The 15,470-nt window shown below is 53.5% G+C and overlaps 1 protein-coding gene across 2 annotated transcripts in view; it reads left to right on the forward strand.

The window, feature by feature from the left end:
* The first annotated feature begins 436 nt into the window (after positions 1-436).
* Positions 437-15,470, forward strand: part of LOC111155713 (beta-site APP-cleaving enzyme 2) — an 84,654-nt gene continuing 69,620 nt past the window's right edge. For both annotated transcript variants that reach the window (XM_022516040.1, XM_022516039.1), the window contains exon 1: positions 437-727. In XM_022516040.1, the coding sequence (XP_022371748.1) occupies positions 437-727 (291 nt within the window). The remainder of the gene's footprint in view (positions 728-15,470) is intronic.

Here is a 15,470-nt window from a genome sequence, read left to right on the forward strand (position 1 = left end):
CATCCGTTGGCCGTAGCAGCGGGGCGCGTTCCGAGGAAATTCAGGACTCGAGTTTCCCGGGAAGAGGCGCGGCCCGACACGAGCGAGAGCGGGTCGGGCGCGCGGGGTGCGTTCCGGCGGACCCGGCGCTCGGCTGTGACCTTGGCCGCGGGGGAGGGGCCCGGCCCCTGCGGGGCAGCCGCCGCCCGCCAGAGGGGGCAGCGGCGACCAACTTGCTCAAGTTGGCGGCGCGGGCTGGGGCGGCTCCGGCTCCGGCGCCTCCTCCCGCTTCCCCGGTCCTCCTCCCGCGGCGCTCCTCCCAGCGGCCGCCGCCCGCCCGGTGCGCGCCCAGCCCTGCCCGCAGCCCCGCGCCGAGCCGCCGCGCCGCCGCCACCGCCGCCACCAGGCCGGACGGGACGGGCCGGGCCGGGCGCGCCCCCCGGGCCCCGCAGCGGGCATGGGCGCGCAGGCCCGGGCGCTGCTGCTGCCGCTGCTGGCCCAGTGGCTCCTGCGCGCAGCCCCGGCGCCGGCCCCCGCACCCCTCACGCTGCCCCTCCGCGTGGCCGCGCCCACCCCCGGGTCCGGGACCCCCGCCGCGCCCCGCGCTGCGCCCCAAGCCGACGGCCTGGCGCTCGCCCTGGAGCCCGCTGGCGGCGCAGCTAACTTCTTGGCCATGGTGGACAACCTGCAGGGGGACTCCGGCCGTGGCTACTACCTGGAGATGCTGATCGGAACCCCCCCGCAGAAGGTAGGTTGGCTGGCTCTCGCTCGCCCAGCGGACCCGCGCCCCACCACCCCTGCGGTCCCCCAGGCTGCAGCCGCGGGTTTTCCGGGGTTCGGGGGGGAGCGCCTAGCGGAGCGTGCGCGCGGTTTAGCTTCGCCCAGACCACATTTCGGTAGAGCAAAGTGGGGGCACGCCGGGGGGCCCCTGCGCGCCAGGAGCTGGGCGCGCGCCCTGGGGACGTCCTGCCCCGGGCTCAGCCGAGGGTGTGCGCGAGTGTTTCAGAACTTGTTAGTCCTCCCCTCCGAGCGGCGGGGCGGCGAGCGCCTCCAACGGGCAGCCCTTCTGGCGAGCGGGGAGCCGGCACCGTGGGCCTCGGGCGCGATGCTGTGGCTCCTGGGGGCTCACCTTGGATGCCCGATCTCCTCCCCGCCCTCCCACCCCTTTGCTGTCTCATTGCTACGGGGGCTGGTGGCCGGCTCCGGAGGCGCAGTGCCTGGAGTGGGATCTGTGCGCGAGCCCCGCCGAGCAGCCCAGTACGCGGAGGCTCGCTGCCTGCGGGCGGAGGGGGCCGCGTGGCCGCCGCGCGGCTCTGCTCTCCCAGAGTTGGCTCGTCGGCTTCTTCCCGCCCGCCCAGCCGCCCAGCCTCTCTGCACCGAGCCAGCGTCTGCACACGTGTGTGTGCAATGTACTAAATGCGGGCCAGCTCCTGCGGAAAAATCCAGGCTGAGTAAGGCTTCCGGGGACCGAGTGGCCTCCCGATGACCAAATAAAAATAAAACCCAGCAGCCTTCTTTTTATTTTAATCTGATTTTATTTATTAGCACTTCTTGTAGCAAGAAACGAATGCCCCCCCTCACCCCCCACCCCCGGCTCAATAATCTTAAAAGAAACAATTACCGAAGTCGATTTGGCCCTCCCTCTTTCCACGTTTACCTGATCTAAGTGTGATTTGAAGTCAGGTTTTTCTTATCAATTGAGTACAGTCCCAAGATACTTTGTTTTTATTTTTAACATTGTCATTTGAGTTTCAATTCAGCTATGATTCCCCCATAAATAGAACATACTCATGACTTTGGTGTAATTCTAATTAAATTATTCAAGACTTGCTTAAGAGGAAAGACGCGCCATGCTAATTCTTTTTAAAAAAAGAAACTCTACTGAGTAACTTCTATACTTGCTTAATTAGTCTTTTAAAAAAAAACCCTCCAGAAATGTGTTCTGCTCAAAACTTGAACTCTGGTTGCCTTTCCTCTAAGCCTTGCCTTCGGTCTTCCGGGGTGGATGGTGGGCAGGGAAGGGGAGGGTGTCAGCTGAGGGAGCTTAACTTGACCGCAGGGGTGTGGTTGCTGGTCAGAGCCACCACGTGAAGACACGCGCTCCTGGTGAGAACCTTGTACTTTCTGCCTTCCCAGGATTTCCAAGTATTTTGTGGATGACCCTCTTTTTTGTGGCCCAAGGATGATCTTTCGGAACAGGAAATGACTCTCCGTTTATGAAATATGTGCTTTGTGGGGAAGTGTTCTTGTTAATTTTTGAGTGGAAGGGAAGTCTTTGTACTAAAGTAAAGATTTGGGCACTTTGGGTACTGTGATAAAAGGGGTCCTTGATATCTCCCTCCAGAGAATACGGGAAGGGGAGGAAAAAAGTCTCAAGAGAAGGGGGCGGGGAATGGGAAGATTTGTCTTGGGCTCTCAAAAAAAAAAAAAGCCTTTCATAAATAATACCTTTTCTTTATTAATTAATCCAGTGACCTTTATTTTATTATTTTTTTAAAGTAAGCTCTAGGCCCACCGTGGGGCTTGAACTCCCCTCCTGGAGATTGAGAGTCACGTGGTCTATGGGCTGAGCCAGCCAGGCATCCCGGTGACCTTTACTTTAAAATGATGAAGTTTAATTAACAGGATCGTATTGCATGCCTAGTGCTTGTATCTTTACCTTGGCCAAGGAGGTAGTTCATTCAAGGTTATTTCTCAGTTAAAGATGAGCATGTTTCCAGGGAAGGCTGTTTTTAACAATCCAGATTTAATTTTTACATTTGACGGGGAATGAAATATTCTGTTCCTCCTTCTTGGCCTGATTTAGTAATAAGTTGTTTTATAGCAAAATCCGTGCGTACGATCTCTCCAAAGGCCTACTATAAACTCTTGGGTACTAGTGACAAGCACATTTCTTCCCTCTCTCCTCCTGAAATGTCTCTGGCCACCAGCAAGGTGTTCGCCGCAGGCCCTGGGGTGACTTCTGAACTCGGAGTGAGGTTTCCTGCTCTATTAACGGCCAGGAGTTATGCATTTATTCTTTGCTGATTCTCCTAAGCCTAAAATAAAACTTGCTTAGGTGGAGAGAAAAATGCAATTGTAAATTCAGGCATTAAATAACCAAGAATTTTTGGAGAGGTAATAGTCCCCCACCGTGTGGAGGGCTCCCCTCGTGCCGAGCACCATGCTGTGTGGGTGTTGTCCTGGGGGCATCCTCGCAACCACCCCATGGTACCCATTTAGGGGTTGGGAAAACAAGCTTGGAGAGGTTGAATGACTGGCCCAGGGAGCAGGACAAGAAAGCGGGAGAGCCAGCAGTGGATTGTGAGTAGTCCATGTGGCTGGACTCCAGAAGCTAGGTGGCTAGACTCCACTCCACTAGACTCCACATACCTGCTGCTCCCTTTCTTCCCTGCTTCCTTTTCTTTTCCCCTTTTTTTCCTTTTTAAGATTATTTATTTGACAGAGAGCACAAGCAGGGGAGCGAGAGGGAGAGGGAGAAGCAGACTCCCCACTGAGCAAGGAGCCCCATGTGGGGCTCGACCCCAGGACCCCGGGATCATGACCTGAGCTGAAGGCAGACGCTCGATCGACAGAGCCACCCCAGCACCCCTATTTTTCCCTTTTTAAACAAAATTTGGCCTTTACCCTATCCAGGGAGAGATCCCTGGACCTTTAAGTCCAAGGTGTTAGGGGCTTAATGGGTGACCAAGGATGGACTCCAGCCCCGTGCTGCCCTGCAGCCCTTCCCTCCCTGCAGGGCAACCTGCTGCATTGTTGGCTACAGGGACACATGGGAGAGGGAGAGGTAAACGGGACCAACGCTGCCCAGACCCCCGCTCTCCTGTGGGAAAGCCCACTGTTGGACATGTGCTCATTCCCTGAATGCTTACACCAAGAACTGGGGGGGTCAGTCGTTCTGCCTGCCACCGCTGAAGACATCACAGGCATGTGCCCCGAAGCCCGTGCGAGAGCAGGGCCACGTTGGCATGGAGATGAGTGCCAGGTGTTCGATACCATCACGTGACTCCTTGTGAACAGTAGAGAACCAGCAGTCGCTTGAACCATGCAATTCGGTCTTATTAATAATAATAATGGTGTTCTAAAGTGATTATAATTATAGCAATTTCCATTATTTTAAAAAAAGGCTTTCACCCTGACGCAATCAATCTGCCTGGAAATGCTAAGGGTCTGCAGCTCTATACCTTGTAATGGCCTCAAAAAGCCCTTAGGGATTTCTGTTGAAAGATTTTCTGTCATCTCCGCTAATACGGAGGAAACAGACGGCAACACGATTTTCGTGTTTAAACATTCTACTGTAAGGAGCTAAGAAATTATTTTGGGGACTCACATTTTAATCATGGCGCATTGGCTTACCACTTCTTAGTACACAATTGTTTGGAAGACTTTGGATTGAAGATATGTGCCAAGTATATGCAATTTAGGAGTTTGTCTTTTTTAGAATAAGCAATCCAGTGTCCCTAAATTACATGAAACTCACTGCAGGCGAGGCTGGAAAAAGGAAGGCGATGGGCACCGAGAATAAACTTGATGGAACACAGCGAGATGGTAAATACTAAGGCCAATGGGACGGGGAGAGATGGCGGGGGTTTGAAGAACAGGAAAGGCAGAGCAAGGATCCCCCCAGCTCCTGTGAGTGGCACGTGGTAGATGGCAACTCTGAGCTTCGTGGAAGAATTCAAGATACAGGTCCTCCTTCAGAAGGTGGAAAGGCCAGGCTGAGGCACCTGCTGAAAGCACCTTAGAGGGACAGTCTGAGAAGTCACTAACAACCGTTCATATTAACAGCTAACCTTTATCTCAGGCTCACTGGATGGTGGGTACCATGCTAAGCGTTTTGCACAGATCACCTCATTTATTCCCTGAACGGCCCTAGGAAGGACGTGGAAGTTGCTCAACTTAATTATCAGACTGAGAGAGCAGAGCACAGAGAGGCCCAGTAATCTGTCGAAGGTCCCCCTGGTGAGTAGCAGAGCTGGGGTGTCCGTCAGGGAGGTCTGCCAGTTCCATCCTGCAGTCCCAGCCCTTCGCTCCTGCTCCCCTTGTGCACTTGGACTTTAAAAAAAAAAAAAAAAAATACCCATTTTCATTCACCTGTGGAGGACTTGGGTGTGGCTGGAAGCATCCCGGATGCTGGTGGCTTTACACTGGTGATGGCAGTGGACAGGTGATCGGACTGTGCTGCCTTTCCCTTATTGGTTGGAGATCTTTTGAGCTTTTAGCCTCCTGCAGCTGCTGTCACAGATCCCACCAAGCAGGTGACTTAAGACAACAGAAGTATATTCTCTTGCAGTCCTGGAGGTCAGTCACCGCGAGGGAGATGCAGCCAGGGCCCTGTCCCTCCCCTGACTCTCGCAGCTTTGGCAGCTGCCCGTAGTCCTCCTCCCTGTTCCATGGCTCCAGGCTGCATCTCCCCAGTCTCTGTGTCTGTCTTCAGATGAAATTCCCACCCCACCTACCCCCGTGTGTAAGTCTCTAGGTCCAAACTGTCTTCTTAAAAGGACACCTGTTATTGCGTTAGGGTTCACCCTGGTCCGTTCTGACCTTATCTCAGCCTCATTACAACTGTAGAGACAGAGATTAGGATTTCAACCAATTTTTTTTTTTTATAATACATTTTAGGGGCACCTGGGTGGCTCAGTTGGTTAAGCGTCTGACTCTTGGTTTCTGGTTTCTGCTTAGATCTTGATCTCAGGGTCATGAGATCAAGCCCCATGTCAGCCTCCGTGCTCAACGCGGAGCCTGCTTTTCCCTCTCCCTTTGCCCTTCCTCGCCGCTCCTGCTCTCTCTTTCAAATAAAATATTTAAAAAAGAAAAAAAAAAAGACTGTAAGGCATCCATCACTCCTCTTTATTGAATACGTTTGATAGAGAATACAGACCTTTCTCCTCCAGTATGTCTTCCTGTCCCACAGCACTTTCTTGACTTCTGATGTCCTCTGTTGAAGACAGGTGGACATAACCTCGTCCGGGCTTTCTCTTCCTCCTAGAACATTGCTGGCCCCTCTTAACTAAAAACCAAAAGGGGGAGCTTAAGGTTGGTTCTTGTCATGTTGGACCTGAGGACAGACGTTTCAGGGCAGCGTTTTCCCTTCCATCTGGTGCCTGGCAACGTGCCTTGGGGTTCGTAGCTCAGACACAGAATGGAACGGGTCAAGCCTTTAGTCTCTGGATTCAGCGTCCACCTAGGCTAAAGGTCGGGGTTGGTGGCTGCTGACCTTTGCCCCAACCCAGGCAGGGTGTGGCAGGAGTAGATGGGTCCATGGTGATGGTGGGCACTTCTGTCTCCAGCCGAACAGCCTCCTCCAACGACCAGCAGTGGGGCCCCTGCTCACGCTCGGCTCCATGGCCCTACATCTTGGATTCCTCTGCACTCTCTGTTCTTCTTGCCCAGCCTGGGCTTGCTGTGGACGCTGGGGCTTAGTGCACGTTGGTGACGATGGATACTATCTAGAAAACCAGTGCAGCCATGAGGCAGGTGGATGGCCCAGCTTGCCTTCTGTGACTTCATGTATATATGTTCACAGGCGAAATGTGAGTAAGGGTGTGTACCCCGTATTCCGGGCTAGTTTCCTGAGCCGTGGAGAATGTGTGCGTGATTCACGGTTGGATGGGCTGTCGCTTGGCGCTCCGTTGTCCCCTTCTGGTCCAAATGGACTATTTGATTTTTTGCCTGTTGCTGCTCAGTTGCTTTTTTGCTCTTGGAATTCTCAAAGAGGAAAAAAAAAAAAACACTTGGTGTAACCAAGTGAAAGAAACAAAACTGGTGTAACCACATTTAAGAAACCAGGAGGTTTGTTTATGGGTTAATGTGTGCTAGCCAACACAGGTCCCGGGTTGGCCATTTTTGGATTTTTATTATATGGTGCGTCATATACCTGTACCTGGAAATACACACTCTTAGCATTTCCATTTTAGAAAGATAAAGAGGACTGTCGAAAGAGTAAAGTGAGTGCTGCCCTGGGCGAGCTTCATCATTCTGCGGAGCCGTAAAGGGCTGTGGGAAACCTCTTTCCTTCCCTTTCACACTAGACCGGGAATGGCCCAGCGGGAGGATTTATACCTGGTCTCGCTAAGGCCAGGCTCGTGCTCCCACTGCTGAAGCCTTCCAGAGCTCCCACTGCTGAAGCCTTCCAGAGCTCCCACTGCTGAAGCCTTCCAGAGCCCGCACTGGATAGATGGCCTCAGTCGGCCGTGGGCAGGGGACTACCTCAGGCTGCCAGCCATGCACACCCCCTGCCTGGAACAAAACAACAAAGCCAAACACCGCAACCCCCCCCCCCCAAACCCAGCCCCAAGGCAGCCCTTCAGAAGGTGGAGACACGGGGGAAGAATGGCAGAGAAAACTGAATCAGAAAGTTTTCCAGACAGCACAGAGGTTGGGACAATGAGGACCCTTGCTGGAAGGGACGCTGCTGCTTGGGGAAGGTGGATGTGGATTCCCGAAGCGTCCGTGGGCATTCAGAGCCCTTTCCATGACACCAGGCTGCCCCCTGGAAACCAGAAGCATCTTCCAGTCGGACAAAGCCGGCTGAACTGCACTTATTGGGGAATTGGGTGTTTGGGTGCTGATCCCAGAGGCGGGGCTTGCCGAGTGCTTGGTGTGGGAGAGCCTCCTGGCGCCTCATTCCTCAGCTTGTAAATTAGGAGATTGGACTGGGTGACCTGAGAGCCCTGCTAGGACTCGAACACTCAACGGCTGTGATCTGTTGTAGTTCTGAGTGCTTTCAGAAGCCCGAATTTTCAGCAGGTGTGTGCAGGCAAGTCACCTAGACGTCTGTCGAAATGCAGAATCTGTCTCGGTATCCTGGGAAGGGGGGAGGGGGCAGAGGAGGATGGGTCTGCGGGCTCCCCGGTCCCCACTACAGCCTTTGTCCCCAAGCCCAGCAGGCCTGGGAAGGACTAAGAGTGCCTGGTACAGCTGGTTAAACACAGTTTCCCGGGATCCAGCCCAGATGGACCAGGTGAGACACGGGTCCTGAGAATCTGCATTTTTACCGTGCCCTCCTGGTGCCCTGCCCCCCCACCCCCAGCAGTCACTCAGCCCCTGTCCATGGATGCTGTTTGGGAGCCATGAGAGAAGCCAGATCTTCTTCTGCTTCATGGTTCCCTGCGTGGAAGGGGTTGGTTCTTTTATCTTCCTAAGTGTGGTTGTTTGGTTAGCGTTGCCCTCTGCGGGTTTATTAGCAAAATCTCTACCTCAAGCAGATTGTGTTCCAAAAACTTCCTTGTTTGGCAGGTTGGAAACGGCTTGCGTTTTCTCCAGGGAGAATGTTCTAAAGGCGTGTGTGCTGACGGTGTCCTTTTTAAATTTCCTTCTGTCACGGAGCAATAATTTGTAAATCAATAAACATGAATTAGTAGGAAAACGAAATGGAAAAAAAAAACGTCTAGATAACAAGGGCTACTTTTTCAGTTATTGGGTTCAGCAGACATGGAGTTCGGGAGGGGGAGCTGATGTCGGTTTCAGGCCCCCCATGCTGTGGCTACCTTGTTGCCGACTGGTAACTGTTGCTTTGTGGCTTGGTGCCCCCGAGCAGTGTGTGCTCTAGAAAGTGTCCTTGCTCTGGAGGAGGACGAATCGAATCAGAAGTTGCTACGAATGGTTCCAGTAACAGATTTGTGTTGCTGCCCCTGCCCCTAGTGGGAGGGTGGTTATTTTTGTTTAAGCGAAAAGGAAATGTGATAGTGTTGGTTTCTCTGCTTCCTAGTCTTCTCCAGGGAGGGTGGGAAGAGAGCTTTTACCCAGGGCAGCAAATAGGTCTAACACAGACGTTTTTCCAATCCCCATCCCCGGAAGCTGTGCCCTATCTGGGGGACATATGGTGCTGTCTTGAGACGTTTGGGTTGTTACGTACTGGGTGTTTCACCAGGGTGCTGCTGAAGGTCCTGCAGGGCATGGGACAGCCCCCCGTGACAAATAATGATCGGGTCTAAAATGTCAGCAGTACCAAGGGTGAGAAATCCTGGAAACAACCTGGCCTGGGAGCAGGGAGGGGAGAGTGTCCAGGAGGAGCATCCGCCGTGGGCAGGAGCAGGGAGTGACCGCTACGACACCTGCAGCTCGCCCTGAGCCTCACCGCCCTGTCTCATTCCAGCATCGTGGTTCTTCTCATTCAGCATCTTTATGGAGCACCTACTGTGTGCCAGGCCCTGTGTTAAGCCTTGGGATGCACCACCGGTTGACAAGGACAGAGATGGTCCTTGATTTTCTAGAACCCGTGTGCTCATTGGCAAGACAGACTGTTAACACAGTAAACAGAATTTCCGGTAACTGCTGGGACAGTCCAACCTGGTGATGGGCATGGGTCAGAACAGACTGCTCCAGCCCGGCGGGTAGAGGAAGGCTCTCCGAGGAGGCACAGCTGGACGGTCACCAGCAGCGTGGAAGACCCAGCCTTGAGCAGTTGGGGAGAACCAGGTTCCAGGGTAAAGCCAGGCAGGTGAAGGCGACTCCTGTCCCCCCGGGCGGGCGGGCGTGGGGGAGACACACGCCAAGAGTGCACGTGGGCCCTGGGCACCTCTGAGGATGTGCCGGCTTTGGGAGCAGCTCCTCTTTCCTCTATTTTAAAATTGTGTTTTGGGGTTAGATTTTATTACAACAAAGTCCTTACAGAGGCAGTGCGTGCGTGCATGTGTGTGTAGTGAAGAGTTAGGGGAAGGGAGCTGAATATGGCTAGCCAGGAGTTTCTGAATTAAAAAGGAAAATTAAGCTCAGCCTGCCCCGGGGACGAGGGGCTGCCAGGAGATCGCTGTCAGGTTCCCCAGACACAGACGGAGACAAGAGTGCGAGTGGGCAGTGTATTTGGGAGGTGATCTCCGGAATCACATGTAGTGGGTGGAGAAGTGAGAGGGGAAGGGAAGCATGTAGCAGAGGGAGGGTGCCGGTGTGGGCAGCGGGGCACAGGTCCCCGAGGATCCCTGGGAGCGGATGCCAGAGAGACTCAGTCCCAGCTGAGGACAAGGGCACGGGGCATCCCTCCCCCTTCACCCTCACACCTGCCCTGCCTCCTGCCAGGTGTGGGCTGAGGACTGCCGCCGCGTGGGCTCACCTTCAGCATCTGGGGTCCTCCAGCTGCTTAGAGAAGGCAGTCAGGCAGAGTGCAGGGTCGTGCACCCAGAGGCTGGAGGGTCACAGAACTGCTGGCTCAGTCTGTGGCCCTCCTGCGGGCACTGAGGCTGGCCAGGTTGGCCTCCTGTCTGGGGAATGAGAGAAGGAATGCTCTCCGTCACTGAAGCTTTTCGAGAGCTTCATTCCGGCCCTGCAGAAAAACACTTTTAAAGATCTGCTTTATTTATTTGTTTATTTTTAAGGCTCTGTACTTTAAAATCCTAACTCCCTAAAGTGATCTAGAATCTAACTCACAGAAGCTTCGGTGAGTCAGTCCGGAGTGTACTTCTCATTGGTATCTGTCCTTTGAACTTTTTTCCAGAAGGGGAGGGTGTGGGCACTGAGCCAGAGAAGATGGTTGGGGGTGGGGGGGGGGGGCAAAGGGAGATGATGTTTGAGGTTAAAAACAACCACAAAACCTCCTTTGAAGATCGAGTGCTCTGAACCAAAGACTTTCAACATCCCTTGCGTGCCTGGCGCCTTGCGATGCCCAAGAACTGGGTGACAAGGGGTACAGGATGGGGCCAGGTCCCCAGACCCACTGACACTCACAAGCTTCCTGATGGCCTAAGAATTGATCACGCAGCTGTGTGCTTATTCCGACGTATACACCCATTTCAGAAACAGATGAGGTACTTTGTCACCCTTTGGTCAGATGGCTTCTTAACCCTGTGGGACATGGTACTTTCTGGTACCCACTTCCCTGTTCGTTCCACCCAAATGGGAGGGACTGTGGGCCGGTGGGTTGCAAGCCTCGTGCTGGGCGCTCGGTAGAGGGCCGTGTGTCTGAGGACCATCATCACCTTCCCCTGCTCGCCTGAGCTGGTGCCTTGCTCGGGGCTGCTCATCCCAGTGGCTGCGAACGCAGGCTTCTCTGTCCTGGGTTTATGAGCCAGCCCAGCCAGAGAACTGAAACATCCTACCACCTGCGTTCAAGGCCTGGGGCAAAGGCAGGGGCCTGCCCGGCCTCAAACCTCAGCCTCCTGGCCCACCCCAGCGTCTGCAGAGCTGTGCATGGGGCTCCTGGCAGGGACCCAGGGAGAGGCACAGGGATCCTGTGGCTCCTTGGATCCGCATGACCTCTGATCCCTGCCCCGGGAGCGCGTGCGGACCCCAGGGCCCAGAGGTCCTGGATCTTCCAGCCAGCCCCCAGCCCTCTGCGTCCTGCGGAGATCAGCGCTTGCACTTGTCACTCTGTGTGTGTGGATCGTGTGTAAGATAGCAAGCCGTGGGGGTGCCACGGGCCGGATTCTGAGCGCTGGTCTTCTGAGATTCACCACAACGTGTCTTAGTATGGCTCGGGGGGTTTGTTTTGTTTCTATGTTAGCACTTGGTCTTTTCAGGCTAGAAGCTCAGGATGTTGAATTCTAAGAAATCTTCTAGTAAAATGTTCTTTTTTTTTTTTTTTCCGGTCTTTTTTGTTTACTTGACGGGGGCAGGGGGGGGGGGGACACAAGCCGGGGCGGCAGGAGAGGGAGAAGCAGACTTCCTGCTGAGCGGGGAGCCCGATGCGGGGCTCGATCCCAGGGCCCCGGGATCATGACCCGAGCCGAAGGCAGACGCCCAACAACCGGGCCCCCCAGGCTCCCCTAGAACGTTCTCTTTCTTTGGGCTTCCCGTTATCCAGATGTTGGCCTTCTAGTTGGTCTCCTAGTTCCTGTCCTTGGTCTTTGGGTTCTGGTCTGGGTTCATTTCTGCCACTTTCACTTTAATTTTCAAGAGCACTTTCTTTTCGTCTCTGCATGTTCCTTTTTATGGTTGTACTTTACTCTCGTTTCAGAATTGCAGATCTGCTGTTTCTCTGAGGAAATAACTTACGATTTTTTTTTTTTTCCGGCTTCCTGCCTCTTTTCTTCTGGCCCCGAGTCCTCCTCTTGGGTTCTGCGTCTGGGCGTCTGGTGTGCGTCTCTCGCCAGAAGCTTTCCACAAATGTCCGGGGATTATTGGCTGACTGCTCGTGTTTAAAAAGGAAGTGTTAGGGGCGCCCGGCTGGTTCAGGCGGTGGAACACGTGACTCTTGATCTCCAGGTGGTGAGTTCAAGCCCCTTGCTGGGTGCGGAGTCCACTTAAAAAAAAAAAATTAAAAATAAATAAAAAGGAAGCGTTAAAAGGCATAAGCTGAGTGTAGAGTGTATTTTTTAAAAAGATTCATTTGTTATTTTAGAGAGCAGGGGAAGGGGCAGAGGAAATGAATCTCCAGTGGACGCCCCCCCATAGCCCAGTGGGGGGCTTTAATCTCCCGACTCCGAGATGGGGACCTGAGCTGTCCAGGGTCGGACACTAACCCACTGAGCCACCCAGGGGCCCCTAGAGGACTTTTGTTACTTACGTGCCTGCTTAGGTCTTGAAACACGGCAGTCATGGTGACGCTGTCACTTGGCCGGTGGCAGATGCCTTCCGTTGGTTGTTGAACCAAAACAGCTTCTCAGCCCTCTCCTCTCCGGCCTGGAGCTTTTCCCTGCGGCTGTTGATGTGGGGACCGGGCTGTGGACGGGGACTAAATTGGGGTCTCCTGGAGGATTTCAGGGATTCTTACTTCCCTGGATAAAAGTGGTGAGCTTGGCTGGGGTGATGCTTTCTGCCCTTTCCTGCCTTTGATCAGGTCAACGGGGAGCTGACTTCTGACCTTGAGAGCTGACTTCTGACCTTGAGAGATAGGGGTTGGGAGGGGAGCAGTGATTTGACGCTGATTTTCTTTGAGGTGCTGATCCGACACTAACTGTCCCTAGACGCGTTTCTTGCTTCTTGGTGTGAAGAGTCCCGGCTTGTCTGAGTCACTTGGAACCTCGCTTTTATTCATAGCCAGAAATTACGTGCCATCATAACTTTTGGGGAAAAAAATAGCTTCATAATTTAAAAAAAAAAAACAAAAAACTTTCAGATAGTTTGTCCTTCTTTTCTTCTCCTTGAAATCTCCCAGGAAGGGGAGGACAAGTCGAGAAGTCTTTTCTGTAGTGTCTTTGTTGCTGTTGTTGGCCAGAAGCTCATGTCCGGCGGGCACTGTGTGGGACCCCGTTACAGGGATGTAGGTATAGGCTTTGGCCATGGCTAAGGGACCCCACAGGAGACAACCGCCGGGAGGAGTTCGCATGGGGTAGGTCGGGGTCAGCAAACGAAGGCCTGTGGGCCCATCTGGCTGTTTCTGTAAGGGCTTATTGGGAATGCCGCCATCGGATTGGTGGTTTACCTGTTGTCTGTGCGTGCGTTCACACTACAGCGGCAGAGTTAGCCTGAGTCTAGGGTCGTCACTGTCCGGCTTTGTACAGAAAAAGTTTGCTGATCTCAGGGCTAGATCATCAGGTTCTAGAGACAAAGGAGGGAGGGAGCATCTGTGGCCAACAGGCGGGCTGTGGTTTTGTCCACACCAGGACATATGGGGTGGGGTGCGAGCTCTGTGTGGTGGGAATGGGAGAAGGAATGCCCCATAGGAGGAAGGTTGAGTACGGAGGCATCAGCCACACCCTGAACGTGGTAGTCATGACGTGAGAGGAGCGCGTTCTTCCCCCGAACCTTCCTTCCCTCCTGTTCCGGGCGTTGTCGTGAGCCAGACGGGGAAACTAAATCCCACCGCGCCCCCCTGCCCCACCGCGCCTCCTCTGCCCCACTGTAGGTTTCTGAGCCTGAGGTGCACCCTGGGCCCACGGTATTGGACACCAGATACTGGCTTTGTGCTTAAGTTTTGTCTTTAGATAGGACCGGACTTCTAATGTCCAAAAAACCAAACAAACAAAAAAATGAACTGCCACAAAGCTTTTGGAAAAATACAGTCTTTGCCCAAGATTTCATTCAAGGATGGGGAAGAACAGTTTACAGAGTGTGTTCGAAGGGAGGTGTGAGACAGGAAAAGTTCTCCTAAGATGTCCTCCCGTCACACAAAGGCTATATGGAGGGGAGTTTGGGAATTTCTAGTGAGGTCACGTATCCATGTATCCTGTGGCACAAAAATCCACTTCTGGGCATTTGGGCAAAGTTATGCTGGGGAAAACTGTAAAAAGCATTCTAGTCATCATGATGCCATCTGTGCCAGCAAGCCATTGGAGACCACCGCCCAGATGTCCATGGGGAGGGCACCGGCGGAGGAAGTGACACTGTGGGGCATGGTGCGTCTGAGTGAGCGAGGACCCTCTTTAAGGACTTCAAGTGAGGAAAGCCAAGTGGAGACAAGAGGAGAGTCTGCATCTGGCAAAGCGGGTGGGCACAGACACCTCTCCCCTCGCTCTTCTCTCGAGATCGTCTGGGACAGAGGCCCCCTGAGCCGGGTGACTGTGTGGCTCACCGAGCCCCAGCCCTGCCCCCATGCCCATCCCTCTGCTGTGACAGCCACCCCCACCCCAGCACTCTGCAGGCTCCAGCACGTCATGGGTCTGCTGTGTTGGCAAGTTCAAGACCTCTGCAGATACGTTCCGTGCTCTTTCTTCCCAGAAAGCCACCAGGCCAGATCGACTTTTACTGTGACGACAAGCGGCTGGCAGGGCTACGCTGCTTCAGAGATACCGGAAAATAAATAAATAAATAAGTAAATAAATACACGATTCAAGCGGGTCCCTGTCAGGTGATCTTTTCCCGTGGATTTAGAAACTGCCTTTTCTTAAGAAGCTTCTGCTACGGAGAGAAGTCTTTCTGAAGGTGGTATCCTGACATATTTCCATCCTTATTTGATTTCTGCCACCAGGAGTGGTATTTTTACTACGTGTATAAATACTTGTGAACTCTTAAGTTAGAAACAGCGTTTACTACCTGTGTAAAAAATTTTCCAAAGAATTTTCATCCTTTTATTTAAAAAAAAAAAAATTTCAGGACAGCAGGGAGGGGAGAGGGGCAGAGGGGGAGAATCTTCTCCCCCTCTAGGCGCAGAGCCCAAGACCAGGCTTGATCTCACGACCCTGAGATCATAACCTGAGCCGAAACCAAGACTTGGATGCCCAGCGGCCTGAGCCACGCAGCTGCCCCCAAAGAATTTTAGTTCTTCAAGGAAAAAAAAACCCCAACAAACTAGAGAAAAGTAGTACCTTCTAGTTTGCTAGAGCCATTGATTGACATTAGGGAAAATGGAAGTTTAGAATTCATTACCCCCGTTTCACAGGTGAGGAGCCCGAGGCAGAGCCAGGATTTGAAAACAGCTGCTCTGGTCCCAGACCTTGTGCCCTGAGCCTCCGCTGAGCTGCCTCCTAGCGCATGACTTGTAGATGCGTGCGCGGATGGGGTTGAGCGCTCAAAAATGTTCTTTTGTTTAAGATTTTTTTATTCATTTGAGAGAGAGAGAGAGACCACAGCAGGGGGAGTGACAGGCAGAGGGAGACGCAGACTCCCCGCCGAGCAGGGAGCCTGATGCGGGCTCCATCCCAGGACCCTGAGATCATGACCTGAGCCGAAGGCAGACA

The sequence above is a fragment of the Enhydra lutris genome, unplaced genomic scaffold (genome assembly GCF_002288905.1).
Source record: "Enhydra lutris kenyoni isolate GAN:26980312 unplaced genomic scaffold, ASM228890v2 scaffoldscaffold43, whole genome shotgun sequence".
Taxonomy (NCBI): Eukaryota; Metazoa; Chordata; class Mammalia; order Carnivora; family Mustelidae; genus Enhydra; species Enhydra lutris.